Below are 22,693 nucleotides of genomic sequence, written 5' to 3'. Positions count from 1 at the left end.
AATAAATAAAATCTTTTTTTTTTTAAAGATTTTATTTATTTATTTGACAGAGAGAAATCACAAGTAGATGGAGAGGCAGGCAGAGAGAGAGAGAGAGGGAATCAGGCTCCCCGCCAAGCAGAGAGCCCGAAGCAGGACTCGATCCCAGGACCCTGAGATATCATGACCCGAGCCGAAGGCAGCGGCTCAACCCACTGAGCCACCCAGGCGCCCCTCAAATAAATAAAATCTTTAAAAAAGAAAAGAAAAAGGCAAAGGATTGTTAATGGAGGGACGTACATGTTTTATATATTCTAGGTGGTAATGTTTAAATAGGTGTATGTAAGTGTCAGAAACCCACTGAATGAAACCTCTAAGATCTGTGTATTTTACTGTATGTTAATTATACAACAGTAAAAATAAAACACAACAATGCATACTGCGAAATCCTAAAATTGAGTTAGGAGTGGGCCAAAAATCTGACAGGAAGCATGATAGCAGACTAAACCACACCCCCAAATGATTCATGGATTAATCTACATGCCAGGGAGTGATGAAGAGATCTCAACTAGTATTTGTTTTGGTGGCTATGGCAGTAAAACACGTATGCTGAGCAACTCAGCAACACTCCCTCACTCTCACTGCATCTTCCCCTGCGATTTTAATTCAGAACACACTTACCCTCTTCTAAATTGGCCTTTTCTTTTTAAGCCCTGTTGTGTTGCCCCACACTAAGAACTGGGGTTGCAGGTGCCTGGTTAGCTTACCCATGTGGAGAAAGCTTACCAATTCCATGGTCACTTTAGAAAGGTTAAATATTCAAAGTATCTGAACATATACCAAGTTCATGAGAAACGTTAGTATTCCCCTAATATTTCCTACACATAACAGGTAAGTATATTTTCTTAGAAAGACAAAAAAAAAAAAAAAAAAAAAAAGGCAGGTGAGTCCAAGAGTAATAAGACCAGCCAGCCAGCATTCTATCTCTGACCAAGGGCAGTGTGATGGAAAAAAATAATAATGTAAGGCTTTATATGAGAGTACTAATAGTTTTTATTAAATGCCTTCATATGTAATTAAAAAATACCAAAACCACAGAAAACAAGATGAAAACTGTAAAGTACGCACAGGAAAGGAGACCCTCTAAAAAACACTGCAAGGAGTGCAGAGATCAAAAATGGGAAATGCAAATAAGATGAAAGAGAAATTAAGAAAGAGCCAGAGCATTGTGGTGGTGGTGAAGTTCTGTGTCTCTGATTGTGGTGGTGGTTACATGAATTCACACCTGTGATAAAATGACACCAAATTCTACCCACACATTCACTGTTCCACAAGTTTCTGGTGATGACACCCTGCTATAATTATGAGAGATGTAACCACTAGGGGAAACTGGTTTAAGTGGATATGGGAATCCCTCTATAATATCTTTGTAACTTCCTGTGATCTATAATTTTTCCACAGTAGTAAGTTCCTAAAGGATTAAAGAGAAAATAAATGCAGATGTCAAGCAAAATAGATCCCACATATGCATCACTAGAGTTCTGGGAGCAGTAAAGGGCTGGAGCAAATTTTCCTTCAATAAATAAATGCTTGAATTCCCATATTGAAGGGTATACTGTATGATGCAACAAAATAACCATGAAGAGTCAACACAGAGATACAGCCTAATAAAATTAAACTAGACTTGAAAGAGAGCATCTCTGGCATAAGCTTACAAAAAGACCAGGTCTGAAGCGGAAAGAAGTGGGGTGCCTCAGATTTCTCTCCTACATTCCACAGAAACAGTAAAGCATTCCACAGAAACAGTAAAGCAATTCCTACAAAAGACTTAGGGGAGGAAAACGTAAGCCAAAGATTTTAAACAAAGCCAAGCTATGCTTTCATTACAAAAGCCACAGGTTAACTGTGCAACATGAAAGAGCCTAGAGTACTGTTCCCTCCGTCATCTCAGCAAACTACCACAGGACCGACTTCCCTCAGTGGAGAGAGGAAAAAGAATGTACCTAACTACAGAATAAAAACTAAACAAGTGTAGGATACAGTGATGAATCAAAATGCAAATGAAATGCCAATGCAGAAATTATGTAACTAAAAAAAAAAAAAGCAGAAAGGGAAAGAACATGAGAATAAGCTCCCTCATTTTCTCATTGGTGAAAAGGCTGTTATGGGTTGAGCTGTGTTTTCAAAAAAGCGTATGTTAAAGTATTAATCCCCAATACTTAAGAATGTGACTTTACTTGGAAATGGGGGTCACTGCAGATGTAATTAGTTAAAATGAGGTCATAGTGGAAGAGGCTGGACCCTTGATCCACTGTGAATGTAGAGGCAGAGATTAGAGTAATTCATCTAGAAACCAATGGACGCCTACAACCATCAGAAGCTGAAAGAGGTAAGGAAGGGTCCTCCCCTAAAAGCTTTAGTCTAAAGATTTTTTTTTTTTTTTTTTTTTTTGTAAGTAAACTCTACACCCAACAAGGGGCTGGAACTCACAATCCTGGGGTCAAGAGTTACATGCTCTATCAACTGAGCCAGCCAGGTGCCCCTCCCCTAAAAAGCTTCAGAGAGAACATGGCCCTGAACTTCTTGCCTACAGAGTATGAGGTAATACCTTTCTGTTGTGTTAAACTACCCAGTTTGTGGCACTTTGCTATGGCAGCCATGGGAAACTAACACAGGTGGGACTCAAAGAACATCATTTAAAAGCTGGCAAAACAAGTGGGTTACCTTTGAGAAATGAACCTATAAATGATTATTTTTCTTCTCTACACTTTTTCCAATTTTCTTATACTGCACACATATTTTTATTTTTAAAGAAAAAGGAAAAAAAAAAAAAAAGGTAAGCACCTACCCTGATAAACTTGTTCCAGAAATTTCACTAGGAGAAGAATGACTCAGTGGAGAAGAGGAAGGTCTGAAGCTATCCTGGTCATCCTCTGAGCTATGTCCACCATGCTCAGGAGAGTGATTTTCCAAATCTATCAGACAGGTGTTATTTTTGATGAGAACAACAAAAAAATCACTTGTAATTTTGTGAACATGACCAATTACTTCAATACTTACCAACATTTTTAGGTGTGATTATGGAATGTTTTCCAAAAGTCACATGTTTTTCACCATTGCTTGCTTCACTAACACACTCATTTTGCCTCTGATTTTCTCTACTGTTTGGTATTTCTTCACAGTCTCCTGACAGCCAAACGGATGCTATCCTGTGGTTCGGTACTAATGAATACCTATTAGATGTTGGAGTGGATACTGAGGTGGCTGTTTCACAGTTACCAGTATCTGGTAATTTGTTGTTCATAGGATATGTCGTCACATCAACTATGGTACTTTCACTCTCTTTTCTATTTGTAAGAATTGAATTGGGACAGTTTGTTCTCAATGATTCTTGATTCTTGCTCTCTCTGTTTTCACCATAAACAGAAAATGCTTTGTTCTCTTCTGGTTCCCTTATACTTATATTAGTGGCACCTAAGTCCACTGTATGGATGTCTTGTGTAGTCCGTTCTTTTGGCAAAGATGAATCCCACAGACCAGATGTACCAGCTCTTGAAAAGTTTTCTAGTCCACTTTCGTATCTACTGAATTCTGTTTTTTTAAGGTATTTCTCCATATCAAACATGCTGGATCCATTACTTTTTTCTGTATCATTAGGCAAGAAATGAGGCAGCATGGAACAGTCCTTTTGTTTATTATCTTCCTGAAAAGTCTTCTCTCTGGTTTTATTTGAAAGTGCCTTGATCATGGCAGCAAGCTGGGCAGGATCGGTACTTACCGACGCATCTGCAATGGCTGAAGCGATGGTGCTTATCCTAAGGACAGAATCATTGCCAGAAGGCGGCTTGCTTTTGTATCTTTGGGGTTGGCTACTCATGAAGAAACTGTCCTAGAAAGGAGAAAATTCACATCAGATAAATTTATCTCAGTTCCCATGGACATATACATATTAGTTTAATCTTTACATGTCACATAAAGTTTAACAGCAGCTAGAAATTAATGGTATACCAATTAAATATCCTAATTAAAAAACAGATAGCTGATATCAACTTTAATTACAGAGTACTGGGTTACTCACAAAATTGGATTATCAATTATTTTTGAAAAGTCATCAGGAGTTGAATAGATGCTAAAGAGGAGTTAAAACTGAACCAGATGATAATTATTTTTTTAAGATTTTATTTATTTATTTGACAGACAGAGATCACAAGTAGGCAGAGAGGCAGACAGAGAGAGAGAGAGAGGAGGAAGCAGGCTCCCCGCCAAGCAGAGAGCACGATGCGGGGCTCGATCCCAGGACCCTGGGATCATGACCCGAGCTGAAGGCAGAGGCTTCAACCCACTGAACCACCTGGGCGCCCCCCAGATGATAATTTAAAACAAAAAATTAAGATATTGGGATTGAGAAACCTTTGAGCCATTGTGATTCCAAGTATAATTCTTGGTAATTTCATTCAGTTGTTAGAAATGAGGAACACTAACAGTCTCAGATCACTTTGATCCAGGTATTGGGATTGAGCTGATTGGAGCTGGGCCTCAGTCCTTATGAGAGCCAGCCTAATTTTGGTTCATCTTTTCTCCGAAGGTGTGTAGCCCTTTATGGTCTCATCCTAAAGCATGGTTGTTTACATGGCTAGGCTCTCATCATTGGTGGACACTGAACTCAGTTTTGATTCCCTCACTCCCATAAGAACACCTTTGCTAAGTTTCTTCTTAAAACTCTTATCCATAGCATCTTCTTGAAGCAACAGATCTCCACAGGAAAGAGTATCCTCAGTACTGGGATTCTTCCTTCTCTTGGATTCTTGGATTTTGGCCCAATATTTTTTTGTTCCTTTTTTTTTTTTAAAGCTCTCCTGCGCCTTCTAAGAGATGCTTCTGGATACACTATCTAGTTCTAACAGTTGTCAGCCAGAGTTGGTTTGCATTGCTTAGTCTGCTATTACTGGAGATAGAAGTCTTAACTTGCATTTTTAAAATAATAAATAGGTTTATGTTTCTTTGCCGTGGCTTCCATTTCAGTTGTTTACCCATGGTTCCTATTTATGTCTTGCTAGGGTCCTCTTTCATGTCAGAAGCAAACACAAATCCTGTCTGGAAGACTGTATCTCCCATGGCCTCAAATTATTTCAGCGACTTTTCCTGTAAAAGGTTAAAAGCAAAATAGGAAAAGATACAACACGTAAACACTCAATAAACACTACAGAGTAAAAGCTGGTATCACCTATGTTAACACTGGACTCGACTTAAGGCATAAAGCGTAACCACAGACAAAGGCAGACATACACAATGACAGAAGGTCTGATTCATCAGAGAGAACAATTCTAATTTGTATGTACCCTAAAAACACAACTTCAAAATTTTTAAAGCAAATAATGCCAGATTCACAGTATGTAATAGACAAATCCATAATCACAGTGTGAGATTTTAATATCTAAATAACTGAAAGAACAAGTACAATATTCTTAATGATAGTTTCATCACTATGATTTAATAAATTTTCCTAAATAAAACATACAAAAGAGAGCAACCAAAGATCACACCACAGGCATTCCTGTCGTGTGCACAGAAGATATTTTCAAAAATGGAACAAATGTTGAGCCATACATCGTGTTTCAACAAACTTCAAAGGACTAAAACCTATCTTTCTCTGACTACAGTATAACAGGCCTAGAATCAATAATTAAAAATTTGGAAAACCCTTAAATGTTTGGAAACTAGGCAATACACTTGCATAACACAATGGACCAGAGAAATCAGAAAATATTTAAAATGGAATTATAAAGACAGTATGACTGGGGCACCTGGGTGGCTCAGTGGGTTAAAGCCTCTCTGCCTTTGGCTTGGGTCCTGGGATCGAGCCCCACAAAGGGCTCTCTGCTCCGTGGGGAGCCTGCTTCCTCCTCTCTCTCTCTCCCTGCCTCTCTGCCTACTTGTGATCTCTGTCAAGTAAATAAATAAAATCTTAAGAAAAAAAAAAGAGAGTATGACTTAGCAAAATATATGTGATGTAAAAAATAGTACAGGATGCAACAAAATCCCTGCTCTCAGGGAAATTTATACCATTAGATGTTTATGTAAGAAAACCAGAAAGGCAGAAAAATTAAGCTTAACATTTATATCTAGAAGTTAGAAAAACAACAAATTAAATCCCCAGAAAATATAAGGAAGGAAATAAAGACCAAAAAATATGAATAGAAGATAGAGAATACATAAAATGAATGAATTAATAAAATTAAGAAATACCTGCTAAGAATGACTAAGAAAACAGAGGGAAAAGAGCCAATATATAACAAAGAAGATATTCCTTAAGAACCTAAAATATTAAACAATCACAAGAGGATATTACGGTCAATATTTGTCAATTTATACAGAGGGATAGATTTTCAAGTTTAGATGAAAGGTTGTAATTCCTAGGAACCTACAATTTATTAAAACTGACACAAGTTTTAAAGATCAGAATAGTCCTATAACTATTTCAGAAATCAAGGGGCACCTGGGTGGCCCAGTCAGTTAAGTGTCTGACTTCAGCTCAGATCATGATCCCGGGGTCCTTGGATCAGGCTCCCTGCTCAGTGGGACTCTGCTTGCTCCTCTCCTTGCCCTTTGCCCTTCACCCTGCTCATGCAGTTATGTGCTCTCTCTCTCTCAAATAAATAAAATCTTAAAAAAAAAAAAAACTGAGTCAGTGATTAAAAAGTATTAAAGAAAATTCCAGACTCTGAGGATTTCACTGATGTACACTACCAAAATCTAACAGCACCAATTTAAAAAAAATAAATAAAATAAATAAAAATAAGAGTACCATTCTTCCACTCTTTGAGAAAAACAGTAGTTTAGCTATTGCTAAACTATTTAGCTATTGCTAATGCTGCTATAACCACTGGGGTCCATGTGCCCCTTCGAATTTGTATTTTTGTATCCTTTGGGTAAATACCTAGTAGTAGTACAATTGCTGGGTCATTGGGTAGCTCTATTTTTAACATTTTGGGGAACCTCCATACTGTTTTCCAGAGTGGCTGCATCCCTTTGCATTCCCACCAACAGTGTAAGAGTGTTCCCCTTTCTCCGCATCCTCACCAACATCTATTGTCTCCTGTGTTGTTCATTTTAGCCGTTCTGACAGGTGTGAGGTGGTAGCTCATCTTGGTTTTGATTTGTGATTCCCTGATGATGAGTGATATTGAGCGTCTTTTCATGTGTCTGTTAGCCATCTGGATGCCTTCTTTGGAAAAAAGTCTATTCATGTCTTCTGCCCATTTCTTAACTAGATTATTCGGTTTTGGGGTGTTGAGTTTGATCAGTTATTTATAGATTTTGGATACTAGCTCTTTATCAGGTATGTTGTTTGCAAATATCTTCTCCCATTCTGTAGGTTGCCCTTTAGTTGTGTTGTTTCCTTTGCTGTGCAGAAGCTTTCTACCTTGGTTAAGTCCCAATAGTTCATTTTTCCTTTTGTTTCCCTTGCCTCAGGCAACATGTCTAGTGAGAAGTTGCTACGGCTAAGGTCGGAGATGTTCTTGCCTATGTTCTCCTCTAGGACTTTGATGGTTTCCTGTCTCACCTTTAGGTCTTTCATCCATCTTGAATTTATTTTTGTGTATGGTGTAACAAAGTGGTCCAGTTTCATTCTTCTCCGTGTTGCTGTCCAGTTTTCCCAACACCGTTTATTGAAGAGACTGTCTTTTTCAAGATTTGTAGAAGATTAGTCGACCACATAGTAGCACACATCCAATTTAAAAATAAAATATTGAAGAGCTTTCCTGCCCTGTCAGGAATCCCCAACATCATTACTTCTTCTTCAACACTGCTCTGAGGTATAATCAGGTAGGCCAGTCAAAGAAATTGAAGGTATCAAAATCAGAAAGGAACAAAACTATTGTTCTCAGAAGATAAAACTGCATATATGGAAAATACGAGTAATTATTAGAGTTAATAGTAAATTGAGCATGGTCGCTACATGTAAGTTGAGTATTTGAAAAAACATGTATTTCTGTTTAGCCAAAAAAAGGAAGAGTGAAGCTAAGAAAGGCAGTATTAAAACACTGTTTCAACAAGTTAGAAAGAAATCCAAATGATGCACAGTCATCTCTGCACGCCCACAAAACAATCATAAAATACAGAGAAAAATTAAAACCTAAGTGGAAGGTATAAAATTTTCATGAATTATAAGATTCAGAATTATAAAGGTGTCAAGCTGACTGTTTGACAGATTAAATGCAACACCAGTTAAATGCCCAACAGTACTACCGGTTGGTTTGCTGAAGGTGGCAAAGTGATTTTTAAAATAAATGGAAATGCAAATGGCCAAGAATAGTCAAGATACTTTACAAGAAAAATAAGGTAACAAGACTTACAAAGCCACAGTGTCATATTGACATAAGACCCCAAATGTCCAAAGGACATGTCTAATGGGCTTAATGCAGGGTATTCATATAATAGAGTACTACATATAGTAATAAAAATGAGCTTCTTCTTATACTTAAAAGAGGTGCATCTAGCAAACACAAGTGAAAAATAAATCTAAGAAAAAGAATACATGGTACATGATTTCTTATAAATAAAGTTCAAAAGCAGGGAAAATTAATAGCACATAGAAGGAGAAGTGCTCAGGAGGAGAAAAAAAAAGTGGTTTCTGAGCTACTACTGATGTTCTTTCTCGACCTAGGGGTATGCATGGGTAAGCTGTGGTAACTCACTGACTGTAAGGTTGTTTTATAAATAAATTTATGTATCCTTATTATGTTTAGTATGTACATATGTACTTGGCATGCATATTTATTATACATGGACTAAAATTTTTATGAAAATTCAAAGGACATTTATAACAAAACTGAATCCAAAAAAACCCAACAAATATTATACTGTATATATTTTTCACATGTGACCTTATGTTGATCTTATACAAGAACTATGACAATGCAGTTTCAGTTTTTCTCTATGGAAAGCTCAAGATACCTCTGTTTTGCTGTTAGAGGCAGTTAATGTCACATCACTTTCATCCACTTGTGAAATACTCTCCAGTTCTTCAGCCTGAAGTGTAACTGATCCTTCACTTAGCTGTGCTTTTAAGTCTCCTGTAGAAAATAAACAATAATTCAACTTACATCTATAGACTACCTCACAGAAACAATCTGTGGGATAAGGACCACTCAGCATGACTAACTGCCAAGGAAGTCTTTGGACCTCAATTTGAGTTTGCCAAGTTTCAACTTTAGATTGTGGATTTTAATCTCTCCCTTTCAAGTACTGACAAACTCATTTAATATTTTCAGCTTTAAACATTTCACAAATATACAATAAGCTGAATTCAAAAATGAGAACTTCTTGGGACACTAGGTGGCTCAGCTGGTTGAGCATCTGACTCTTGGTTTCAGCTCAGGTCATGGTCTCAGGGTTGTGAGATCAAGTCCAATGTCAGGCTCTCCACTGAGTGTGGACCCTGCCTGAGATTCTCTCTCTCTCCCTCTGTCTCTCTCTGCCCCTCCCCTGCTGCTCATGCACACACTTGCTCTAAAAATGAATAAAAATTAAAATGAGCCCTCTTTACAATAATAGAAAATCAACTAATTTTATATCTAATCTCTTCATCCCAACTCCTCCACTGGATATAGGCTCTTTTTTTTTTTTTTTTTTTTAAGATTTATTTATTTGACAGACAGAGATCACAAGCAGACAGAGAGGCAGGCAGAGAGAGAGGGGAGGAAGCAGGCTCCCCACCGAGCAGAGAGCCTGAGGTGGGGCTCGATCCCAGGACTCTGGGATCATGACCTAAGCCGAAGGCAGCGGCTTAACCCACTGAGCCACCCAGGCGCCCCTAGATATAAGCTCTTTAAGGACTGGAGCAAATCTTGTACAATTTTATATACGTAGCACCAGGCACTGTACTAACAAAAAGTAGCTGTTCAATAATTGTATGTTATTACTGAGAAAGTCTGATTTTAAATATTTATCATGGAGGGGTGCTTGGATGGTTCATTTCGTTAAGCATCCAACTCTTGATTTTGGCTCAGGTCAAGATCTCAGGGTCATGAGCTCAAGCCCCGCATCAGGTTCCACACTCAGCAGGGAGTCTGTTGGAGATTCTCTCTCTCCCTCTATCCCACCACCTCCTAAGATAAATAAATAAATCTTTACAAAAAATATTTATCATAGATACTTGTCATACTTAGACTACTATGGTCCAAATCTCAAAATATCATTTTAACCAAAAGTCTAATTAAGTTCATCAACTCAGTAGTTGAATAGACCAAAATTAACTAACCCATTTGAATTAACCCATTAAACAAAAGATGTATTTCATTTACTTTGTTTTTTACAAAAGGATTTAGGTGGGTTTTGGTTGACTTGTTTCCACTTTTGACTAAAAAAGGCAATATGGGTTATATAAGAATAGAATCTGTAACAAATACTGAAAAAATTCAAAACAACATATACATTTTCACTCATTAATACGATCACAGAACCACTAACTTATAGTTTAAAAAAAGGTTACTAAAAACTCCTTCATTTAATCCATTACCTGAAAATATATCATGCTTAAGATGAGCCATTTCTTTTTCCAAATTACTTCCTGATACATCAGATTTTCTTATAAGAGCAACAGGTTCTCTCTTCTCTGGTGATCTAATAAAATAACCAAATGATGGCTACAAAATAAACATGTGAGTTATTTCCTGAATTTTTAACTGCTCTGAGAAATTCTAGACTATTTTATTTTACTACTGGTAACTTAGCTAAATTACTTCAACAAAATAATTGTTCTTTTCATTTAAACTCAACTAGAGATAAATTTTAAAAGTCTAGTTTTATTTACTTACTGCCATATTCAATCATCAAACTAATACTGTCAGATACGCTGCTTTTACTAAAAAATCCAAATTCAAACCACCCAGGAAAGACATTTCATTCCTTCAGGAATTATTATGGAGTAGCTGCTGTGTCAGTCATTTATAATCAGTGTGATATATCAATGAGATAAAAGATAGAATGTCCTGCCTTCTTAAAACTTGTAAGTATAAGGGTATTTATTTTATACAATACATCCACAAAAATCTGTATTAAGATTAGCTGGGGGTGGGAGGAAGATTAGGTATGTTCCTAGCACCTGGAAGAAAGTGCTAAGGAGCAGGGAATTCCCACTTGTCTTTCTTATACAACTTTGACATATCAGACCTGAAATGTAAATTCATTAAATGCACTCAATTTTCAATTGAGCTTCACCTGGGAATTTTTTCCCTTGATCCAGCAACTTGAATGCAAGTAACATTTCATAATTCAAACCAAAACAGAAATTCTAAATGATAGATGTATTTTTCCACAATCCAATGCTTTGTTTGTTTAGTAAGGATTGCATTTAATCTTCAACTTCTCTTATAACGTCAAATTAAAACGAAAAATCTGTCTCTCCAAAGCACTTATTTTCATTTTTTAATTCACTGCGCAGACAGGAATGTATAGGGATGGGATGTGTCAGCAAACCCCAACATCATCACTCCTCTTTAACACTGCTTTGAGGTGTAATCAGGTAGGCCAGTCAAAGTAACTGAAGATACCAAATGCAGGTACCAGTTCAAATCAAATTTAAGTCCTGTATCTGGACTTTGAGTTCTAACACCATGGCTATTATTTCAAATTATATTTAGTAAAATCCAGTTTTAATACCACTCCCTCCAATAACCCAACTCCCCTATAAAGAATTTATCAAGCCTTTTGACTCGACCTCTGAAAGGAATCTTGAATCCTTGATTTTTCTGGGTCTATACTATAATTCTAGACACCGGCCTTCACATCTCTTCCCAAGTAAGAACCCTCTGCCTGTTGCTATTCCTCTTGCCCCTCTCCACCCAGGTTCCTTATACAGTAGCATCATGTCACACTTGGAGATGGCGCCGGCACCACGACAAAGCCGCTTCCTGCCTCCAAGCATTTCTTCCCAATTAATTTCAGATGAACCCAAGTCCTACAATGACCCCTCATGATCTGGTCCTGGTATTTTTCTACCACTGAACCATCCTACCATTTACATCAGCTCCCCTGGCCTGCTTTCCAAGCCTCCACATAGATGATCGCCCTTTCCTGAGAGCACTCTGCCTCCAGATCTTTTGGCAGCCTCCTCCTTCCCATCATTTAGGTCCCAGTTCAATGCCATCTCCTCAGAGGTCGGTCGCCCTGACCACCGCAGCTAAAGCAACTTCTTTTTTTTCACCCCATGTTCCAAAATGCATTGTTTAGGCACCACACGCACTGCTCCATGTAATACGTGCCCTCCATAATTCCCACCACAGGCTCACCCAACTTCCCATCCTCCTCCCCTCCAAAACCCTCAGTTTGTTTCTCAGAGTCCACAGTTTCTCATGGTTTGTCTCCCCCATTCTTCATAGAACTTACTATTATTGCTTACATTTTCAAATTTTTACATGTACTACAGCTTATTAAACCAAAACTTTCCTATATTCCAAAACATGTTTTCAGGTAAAAGTTTAAAAAAAAAATCAATCTTCAAATTCTTCCCGTCAACCAATGATATAACAATAGCAATATCAACTAACAGGTATTGAACACCTGCTGCAAGTTAGTGTTGGTGCTAAGTGCTTTATGTGTCCCATCACACTTAATTCTTATGAAACCCTATAAAATAGCACTCCATTTTAAAAACTGGAAAATTAAGGCACAGATGAGTTAAATAAATTGCTCCACGTCACAGAAGGAGTTAAAAGATAGAACCAGGACTGGAGTCAGGGTCTGACCGACTATAAAACCCGAGCTGTCTACCACAATTCTATCATATGCCTATTCTGTCCCTGCTGTAAAGATACTATGCTATAGTTAATATCATCATAACATTCAAAATATAAGGGCTGGTGAATTAATTCAACCATTTTCAGCACATATCATACTTACTCTTTTCACATTGTAACCACCACCAAGGCAACCAAGAGCTTCAGATCTTTGAGCAAAGAACTCTCCTAAAGATAGGCGTAAATAACTGGCATCATCTTTGTCCAAATCTGATGTGCTAAGTGATTTCCTCAACAAATTATAATTAATTGAAGTTCCCCAAGATGTATCCCCTAGTGCAGCTGAAGTGTTCTGGGCATCTATATTTTCTTCCTAGGGAGAAAGTTATTGTTTCATTTTACTTCCCCAGCAAGGCTTCCTTCTGTTCTTCTAATATGCAAAAATAAGAAAATTTAACTAAGAAAATTTAAACATCTTCATTTTAAAAAAATCAGGACAAAATCAAGCTTAAATAGCTAATAATAAGGTAATCAATATATTCAATTTGTTTAAATAGCATTACTTCATTTTAAAACATGGTTAAAAACTATGGTAAGATCTTTAAAGTCTATTAAGGTGAGTCTAAGTGAACTGAACTTATTTAGTATGCAGTTATTTTTAATTAATAATTGAGAGCATGACTAAAAAAGAAATTGTGTAAACATGAGAAAGCAAGATATAATTCTATACAAACTATGTATCTATCCAGAAAGAATATAGGTAAAGTTTTGAACTTTGGTTAATCCCAATAAAATACGAACCTGCATAAATTGATGCTCTTTATTAAATTCTTCTTCATCTTGATCAATCAAATCCAGGGCTTCAGCTTAAAAAAAAATTAGTTTATATAATTAAATTATACTAATGCCTAATTAAAAACTAGCAGATATTGAAAACTTAGTTAGGAAAATGAAACAGTAAAGAAATAACTGAGAAAAGTATATGAAAGCTTTCATCATACAACTGATATATCTATTTTAAGTATGTTAAGTCTCTGGTTCTTAAACTTTTAGTAATGAACACTCCACTGTTAATGATTTTATCAGTTACTAACTTGTCCTAACTTGCTAAAGGGCCCTTACAATGTAAGCTTATCTATAAAAGATGCACTTTAATTTTAGCTTTTGAAGATTTTGGCACAACTGACTTAAAGTACTCCAGGAATACCTGTGAAATTTTATCTGGAAACAGCACAACAGAAAGTCACCCTATAAACTTGTAGTGAAGAGGTCTGCTGGGATGCCCAACCACCTGTTTGCTCAGGACTGTCTCAGTGTTAGAAAGGAAAGCCCCACATCCCAGCAAACTCCAAAGGCTGGACAAACTAAAACAAGCGGTCATCCAAAATCTGCCCTCAAAGTCCCTACTGAGCAACTCAGTTTTTTACCTTAGGGAAATGAACGGGCCTGGACACCTTAAATCTCTAAGTCAAATCCACAAACTAAAATGCCTCAGAGGCCAGAAGTGGATGAGCATAAAGGTCCAGGTGTGACAAGGCAGGGAGTGATGGGATAGTGGCAAACTAGAAAGCACATGATCCTGCTCAAGTCATTGAAAGAGAAAAGAATTTTAAACATGTTGACTAATCAGACAGTCTGCAGGCTTTCCGCCTACCTGCTACCCACTCTGGGTCTGTGCCTGGTACTTTGGGAGACTGGCTGAAACAGGAAGCTATATGCAACCCAGAAGAGACAGTCTACCATGGCCCAAACAAGAGGTATCCCCCTCTCTCATTAGCTCATTAGGAGCTAATCAGATCCAAACTGCTCTTTTGGAAACCCTTACAGTTCAACATTAACATCCTGAGAAACATAATGAGAATAGAAATAGACTTATTTCCAGGGCGCCTGGGTGGCTCAGTGGGTTAAAGCCTCTGCCATCGGCTCAGGTCATGATCCCAGGGTCCTGGGATTGAACACCACATCAGGCTCTCTGCTCAGCGGGGAGCCTGCTTCCTCCTCTCTCTCTGCCTGCCTCTCTGCCTACTTGTAATCTCTGTCTGTCAAATAAAATAATAAAAATATTAAGAAATAGACTATTTCCAATCAGGAAAAAAAGAACACTAGAGATAGCTCAGGTCCTTACTTGATGGGATAGTGGGGATTTTTTTTTTTTTTTTTTTGGTAAAGATTTATTTATCAGAGAGAGAGAGTGCGCATGCACACAAGCAGGCAGAGTGGCAGGCAGAGGCGGAGAGATGGGCAGGCTCCCTGCTGTGCCAGTAGCTCCATGCAGGACTTGATCCCAGGACCCTGGGATCACTACCCGAGCTGAAGGCAGTGGCTTAACTGACTGAGCCACCTAGGCATCCCGGATAGTGGGGGTTCTTTACTTTGTGAACCCATCATTTCTTATGTAAACATATTCTTAACCTATGAATGGGCATCAGGAGAACAATGAAACTCTCAAATCACATTAGAGATACAATCTTTCACGTAAAGACTTTTCTATGAGGATTCTCTGTGATGCCCATGACTCAGAGTTAAAAGCCATGACTCAAAGAGTTAAAAAACCCTAAAATGTGAAAACATCAACCAACCATCTCTAAAAGCCAAGGGAGGGGAAGTAGGAAATCAGACCACTAAGAAGATAACCCAGAAAGACTTCATTTACTTCACTGCATTAAATATCGAGTGTTTTTCTGTGGTGCATGGGTGGCTTAGTTGCTTAAGCAGCTGCCTTTGGCTGCATCATGATCTCAGGGTCCTGGGATCGAGCCCCACATTAGGCTCTCTGCTCACCAGGGAGTCTGTTTCTCACTCTCTGTTTATACTCTCCCCACCCCTCTCTCAAATAAATAAATAAAATCTTTTAAAAAAATCAAATGTTTCTCAAATCATTAACTAAACAGTTCCAACTGATATTTGTTAGATTCTGAAGTACTTTCTTCTCCAAACTTTAACAGATTCTTCCATTCAAGAAAAATCTACAGTAATATTGCTACTCTGTATGCTCACCAGAAAATCAGTCAGCAATTATGAGAAAAAAGAACTTCATTTTTTATAAGAATCTATACCCACTTCTTTGCCAAATATAAAATAGTCCTTTCAAATATCTCCTGAATGCTTCCACTGTTAAATTTTGAAGCAGGCCATATACCCCAGCCCTCCAGCCAGTTTTAATCCTAGGCCATAAGCACAAGTGATACAGTGACTCAGATGCATGGAGCTGTCAGAGAGGGGGCAAAGCAGAAATGGAGCAGAGGGTGCCATATCTCTTATTTTCTGAATAAAGTTTATTAAGTAGATAAATTTTCATTTTGAATGACTTTGACATTATGAAATTACACTTTGGTCCAACCTTCCTCTTCTGAATTATCTCTTCTTATGTTTTAAAAATTCCCTTCCCCTTTCCTATAAAAATGCTTCCCCTGCATTTATGCTCCCCTGATGCTGATTTCCCTTGACCTAGTTCATCCTTTCTTTCCTTCCATCACACTTTTCCCCACAGTATTCCATAATCATTTTCCCCATTTCTTCACCACTCATCCTTTCCAACCTGGCCTTTGTTCATTCCCTGATCACAAGGATGGTTTCATTAAACTTCTTTTATCTATTTTAGTTTTCCGTGAATAGTAACACACCCACATAATTCAAAATGCAATGGTGCCCATATACATGTTATGCTTCAACAAAGAATTTTTAGAAGTTAACCAAAGACATAAAAGGGAATATGGCACTGAAAAGTCTCCCCCTTATCCCTGACCCTACATCCCACATCTCCAAAAGCAACCAATATATAAAGTACCCCTGATATCACGATTTGAATCTATTTGATTTCTGAGTTCAGTAATTGGGGATTCCTTGCAATCCATTTCTTTCACTTTCAAAAAAATCTTGGCCACCATATGTATTTATGAATACATGTGTGTCCTTCTCCCTTCCACCTTTTTACATAAATGTCAAAATATTTTATGTGTGTTTCTATGTCTTAGAATTTAAACTATTTCAGTGATTATTCCACATTAGTACCTAAAGAGCCTCTTTCCATTTTTTTAATGACCACAATGTATTTTCCTTATATAGATGCACCTTATTTAATTAGTTCCCTATTTTGTACATCCATATTGCTTCCAATCTTTTGTTATTATAAACAATATGTATTCACATACCATTTCTGCAAGCATATCTGAAGAATAAATGCCCAGCAGAACCCCTTGGTTACAGGGTATATACATTTATAATTTTGCCAGATGCTTTAATACTTCCCTACCTACATAAATATTACATAAATACTACAGTACCTTTTCCCTCACACTCTTGCCAATATAGTTTTATTACCAAACTACTGGATCACTGCCAAAAAAATAATGGAAAAATAGTATCGTGGAGTAGTTTCTTTCCATGAATAAATTCCATTAACTTTTTTTGAACATTTAACAACCATTTTCATTTCCTTTTCTCTAATTTGTCTGTTTATATCTTCTGCCTAATTCTACACTGAGAAGCTGGTCTTTTTCTTACTATTTATTAGAACACTTTATACATTAGGAAAACAGGCCTTTAACCCATAACAGGAATGCAAATATATTTCTCAGTCTGATCACTAATTTTTAAAAATTGCTGACCAAAGCATTATATATATATATATATATATATATATATGAAAAGTATTTATGTGTACAATTCAATGAACACATTTGTGTGGCCAGATTAACACCCTAGGTCAAGAGAGATAACATTGCTAGCACCCCCAAAAGGCCAATCAAGCTTCCTTCCAGTTACTACATTCCCATCAGAGGGTAACCAGTATCCTTACTTCTTACTTCACAGAGCAGGGTACATTTTGAAATATATACAGAGAGATTTATATAGCATGTACTCTTATTTTGCATTATTTCATTCAATATGCTTGTGAAATTCATCCCCGCTGCTACAAGTAGCTACACAGCATTCATTTCCATTGCTACATAGCATTCCAATGTGTGAATAAACACCATCCATTGTATCATTAATGAGAATCTGGGAGTTTCTAATTTGGAGTTAATCATATAGTGCTGCTATAAATACTTTAGTCTTTTGGTGAAGAGTACCTCTATACATTGGGTATATACTCTGGTGTAGAATTACTGGGGGCCCTAAAGTATGAAGTTCATAAAGTTTACCTTCAAAAGCTCCTGTTAGACAAATTTCCCAAATGGTTCTATCACTTTATACTCCCACCAGTTACACATGAAAATTCCATGACCACTGACTTTTAAGTGATACAATCGCTATCCACTGTCCAGTCTGTACCCTCTTGTTCTTTCTAAATCAAGATATTGTTGAGCAAGCTCGAACTGTAACTTAATTTCCAGTTTCTGGCTCACACTTTCCACCTCAAATTATAATCATTCAAAATTCTACAGTTTCTTCTGATTTTCCCACCTCAGTTCATGGTACTTCCATTTTCTCAAGTAACTCCAACCACAAACCTCAATCTTTTCTTGCCTTTCTCTCTACTGAAATCCAGTCACCAAATCCTAACCATTTTATTTCCAAGTCTTTCAATCTCTACTTGCTTTTCATTCTCACTGTGACACCTAGATTTCTCCAACATCCTGAGGAATTTCTCAGTCAACTGACAATTGCTGCCAGAAGACAACTCACAAAGGAAGTTGGACACTGAAGTCTGCAGTGGCTCCCTATTGCTTATCACACAAGCCTCAACTCAGACACGGCAGTCAAAGCTCAACTCTACTTTACTTGGCCCTACTCTACCTCTCCAGCTTCACCTCTTCATCTCTTACTACTCTCCTCTTCCCATACCTTGTCATAAATGCTAGCTATATTGAACTATTTACCACTCTCAAAACACACCCAGACTTCCTCATTTGATTATCTTTAATTGGGTTTTCTATCCATTTGGAATTTCTCATGCCCTGAAGCATTTATCTTTTGAAACTCTTACCTCAAAAGCTACTACCTCCTACGTGAAATCCGTCACCCATTCATGCAAAAGTTATTTTTCCTCTAAATTCCCAAAACCATTTGGTTTGTGTCTCTTATGCTGCTAATTACTGTTTTATTCTTATCTTTTCCCCCTTTAGCTGATGGACATGGAAAAATACCTTATGTGTCTCTATCTTCCACATCATTGCATGGTTAGGAGGAGCTCAGGACAAGCAGTAGTCAGAATGACTTCTTCCTGAGGTATGTTCTGAGCCTATTAAAAATACGACTAGGCTTGACAGGCCACTGAATGCCTTTCTTTATCGCAGGTTTACAGATGCTCAGGAGCTGGAGGCCTCAGTGGCACAGCACCTCCACAGACTTAGGCTCAAAATGTAATTTGTTCTGCAGACTTAAACTGGTTTTTCCTTTCACAGTCAGAGATAATCAACAAACCTAGCTGATATTCCTAATGCTCTCATTCTTTGAGATTTATGTTTTCCGTCACTTTTCTCCCATCATTTCCACATTTCTTAAGCTTAACACCAAAATGGATAGGACTTTGTAATTGCTCATTTTTCAGAGGATATTTCTTTTGTTCAGGACAGAATTTTAAAAGTGAAAATGTACAGCTTGAGGTTCCTTCCAACTCTGCAAGATGGAAGTTTTAAACTAATGTGAATGAATGATAGCCGGACTCACTGTCCTTGTTTAAGGAAAAGGCTCAGCTCATTCTATAATGATTAGCACTGGCTAATTCAAGACTTTGTTCCTATAAAAACTACTGATAAGCTCAGTATTACAGCTGACCCTTGAACAACATGGGTTTGAACCCACACAGGTCCACTTAACAAAGATTTTTTTTTTCTTTGATCAATATAGTATAGTGCTATGAATGTATTCTCTCCCTTATGATTTTAACTTTTTCTTCCTCTAGCTCACCCTACTATAAGAATACAGTATATAATACATGTAACATGTAAAACAGGTGTTAATTGTTTATGTTACTGCTTAAGGCTTCTGGTAAACAGTAGGCTGTAAGTAATTAAGATTTTGGGAAGTCAAAAGCTATATACAGATTTGAAATATGCAGGGAGTTGGTGCCCCTTAATCCCCATATTGCTCAAGGCTCAAATGTATAGTCCAAAAACGATTTGATATGGCTAATCTATATATAATCTCAGAATACCATGAAAAGCAATGAAAATGGTACAATAAAGTGGTTATCAATACACTTACAACCAGATCTGAAGTCTTCATTCATCTCGTCAGTTAGAGACATATTTAAAATTTGTTCTTTATTAAAAGATGTATAATATGCAAGGTCAGTGACCCATCTGCCCTCTTCGTTCTGATAGACAACATTTTGTGGTAGATCTGTTTCTAAAAAATTCCAAAAATATCCAATCACATATGAAATAAAATGATGTAATATTCTAAACAATTTTACTTTGTTGACTTATCTTAGATATCAACAGTATTGCAATCTGCCCAAAACTAGTTAGAAAAAAGAAAATCCATTTCCACAAAAGAAAAATTCTCTTATGGTGGATAAGCCAGCCTTAACCCAGAAAAGATCTGTAATGGAGAACCAGTGGCAAAAGGAAAAACAGACTTAGAGTAGTATACTTCCACTAGATCTGTGAATAAATATACAATTTCTAATCCATAAGACACAAAATTCTAATACAAAAGATTAGGCAAGTTCCACTTGAAAACATATTCTATTCAAAATGTATAAACATTTTATACATTTCTTAACTTTTATTTTTTTTAAAAAACTACTTACGCTCTTTGCTCTTTTCAACAGACTTGTAATATTCACATGTTCGCCTTTCACTAGTTGGTGACCGAAGACTATCAGTGTAATTAATTTCATTGTCATTAATAGACTTCAAAGATGCTACGTCCACATATTTTTGAATGGACACTTCAGGAGTTTCAGTGTCTAAACATTTATCCACAGGCAAAACTGTTTCTGAATCAGATCCCAAATGCTTATCTTGATGAAGAGACCTGGCCTCCAGCTTCAAAGGGTCCATTAAATCAAAATCACCTTTACTGGCATTTGTGTCATGAAAATAGACAGGGTTAAGTTTCACATTAGTAGCCTGGATAGTCTTCACAGGAATTTCTTCTCTTTCACTTTCCTTTAAAAATGTATAACAGAGTAGCCATTAGTTTTGTTTTTCATAATTTATTCTAAAACTTTATGGGAAAAATTTATGTAGTAGACATAAATGATTATTATATGAAGCATCAGACTACATGGAATTCATTCTACTCTTTTAGACTATATGTAAACAAATTTTAAGCAATATACCAGAACCATAATGTGGTCATTATGAACATTTATCAACAGATTCAGATACCAAAAGTAAGTCCAACATGTTCATTATATTACAGGATGTAAGAAATATCACTTTAATTTTTAAAATTACCACTAGAACTCTCAACAAGGATGACAAGCCCATTAACGTAACCTAACTCATAAGTACGATTAACATCCCTTAAAAAGATATATTAACACCTTTTAGAAATAATCCCATTTACAGTTACACCAAAAAAACCATAAGATACCTAGGAATAAACCTAATCAATGAGGTAAAAGAAGAACTGTACTCTGAAAACTACAAAACACTTATAAAAGACATTGAAGAGGACACAAAGAAATGGGAAAGCATTCCATGCTCATGGGTTGAAAGAACTAACATTGTTAAAATGTCTATACTACCCAAGGCAATCTATACAATCAATGAAATCCCTATGAAAAATACCATCAGCAATTTTCAGTTAGAACAAACAATCCTAGAACTTATATGGAACCACAAAGGACCCCAAGTAGACAAAGCGATCCTGAAAAAGAAAAGAAAAGCTGGAGGCATCACAATTCCGGACTTCAAACTATATTACAAAGCTGTAGTCATCAAGACAGTATGGTACTGGCACAAAAACAGACATACAGTTCAATGGAATAGAACAGAAAACCCAGAAATGGACCCACAACTATATAGTGAACTAATCTTCCACAAAACAGGAAAGAATATCCAATGGAAAAAGTCTCTTCAACAAAGGGTGTTGGGAAAATTGGACAGCAACACGCAGAAGAATGAAATGGAGCCACTTTCTTACACCACACACAAAAATAAATTCAAGATGGATGAAAGACATAAAGGTGAGACAGGAAACCATCAAAGTCCTAGAGAAGAACAGAGGCAGGAACATCTCCGACCTCAGCCGTAGCAACTTCTCACTAGACACGTTGCCTGAGGCAAGGGAAACAAAAGCAAAAATAAACTATTGGGACTTCACCAAGATAGAAAGATCTGTACAGGGAAGGAAACAATCAACAAAACTAAAAGGCAACCTACAGAATGGAAGAAGATATTTGCAAATGACATATTGGATAAAGGGCTAGTATCCCAAATCTATAAAGAACTGAACAAACTCAACACCCAAAAGCCAAATAATCCAGTTAAGAAATGGGTAGGAGACATGAATATACTTTTTCTAAAGAAGGCATCCAGATGGCTAACAGGCACATGAAAAGATGCTCAAAATCACTCATCATCTGGAAAATACAAATCAAAACCAAGATATGCTACCACCTCACACCTGTCAGACTGGCTAAAATGAACAACACAGGAGACAACAGATGTTGGCGAGGATGCGGAGAAAGGGGAACACTCTTACACTGTTGGTGGGAATGCAAATGAATACAGCCACTCTGGAAAACAGTATGGAGGTCCTCAAAAAATTAAAAATAGAGGGGCACTTGGGTGGCTCAGTCAGTTAAGCCCGACTCTTGACTTAGGCTCAGGTCATGACCTCACAGTTGTGGGACTGAGCCCCACATCAGGCTCCATGTTCAGCATGGCATCCGCTTGAGATTCTTCTTACCCTTACCTCTGCCCACACCCCCTCCCCCACTCACCATTTCTCTCAAAATAAATAAAATCTTTGAAGAAAAAAAAGTTAAAAATAGAACTACCCTACAACCCCGTAATTAGACTACTAAGTATTTACCCAAAGCACACAAAAATACAGATTAAAAAGGGGTACAT

At 37.1% G+C, this 22,693-nt stretch overlaps 1 protein-coding gene across 8 annotated transcripts in view; it reads right to left on the bottom strand.

Moving 5' to 3' along the window:
* The window catches only part of CEP192 (centrosomal protein 192), a 126,624-nt gene that overhangs the window by 55,651 nt on the left and 48,280 nt on the right, over positions 1–22,693 (bottom strand). For all 8 annotated transcript variants that reach the window (XM_082697403.1, XM_082697404.1, XM_082697409.1 and 5 more), the window contains 8 exons: positions 20,419–20,779; positions 19,869–20,012; positions 13,521–13,585; positions 12,883–13,092; positions 10,502–10,628; positions 8,938–9,056; positions 3,040–3,868; positions 2,828–2,954 (listed from right to left, as the gene is read on the bottom strand). In XM_082697403.1, the coding sequence (XP_082553529.1) occupies positions 2,828–2,954; positions 3,040–3,868; positions 8,938–9,056; positions 10,502–10,628; positions 12,883–13,092; positions 13,521–13,585; positions 19,869–20,012; positions 20,419–20,779 (1,982 nt within the window). The remainder of the gene's footprint in view (positions 1–2,827; positions 2,955–3,039; positions 3,869–8,937; positions 9,057–10,501; positions 10,629–12,882; positions 13,093–13,520; positions 13,586–19,868; positions 20,013–20,418; positions 20,780–22,693) is intronic.

This window comes from Mustela nivalis (genome assembly GCF_964662115.1).
Source record: "Mustela nivalis genome assembly, chromosome: 14".
Classification (NCBI taxonomy): domain Eukaryota; kingdom Metazoa; phylum Chordata; class Mammalia; order Carnivora; family Mustelidae; genus Mustela; species Mustela nivalis.
The sequence above is the reverse complement of the archived record's forward strand: the minus strand, read 5'-3'. Positions and strand labels throughout refer to the sequence as shown.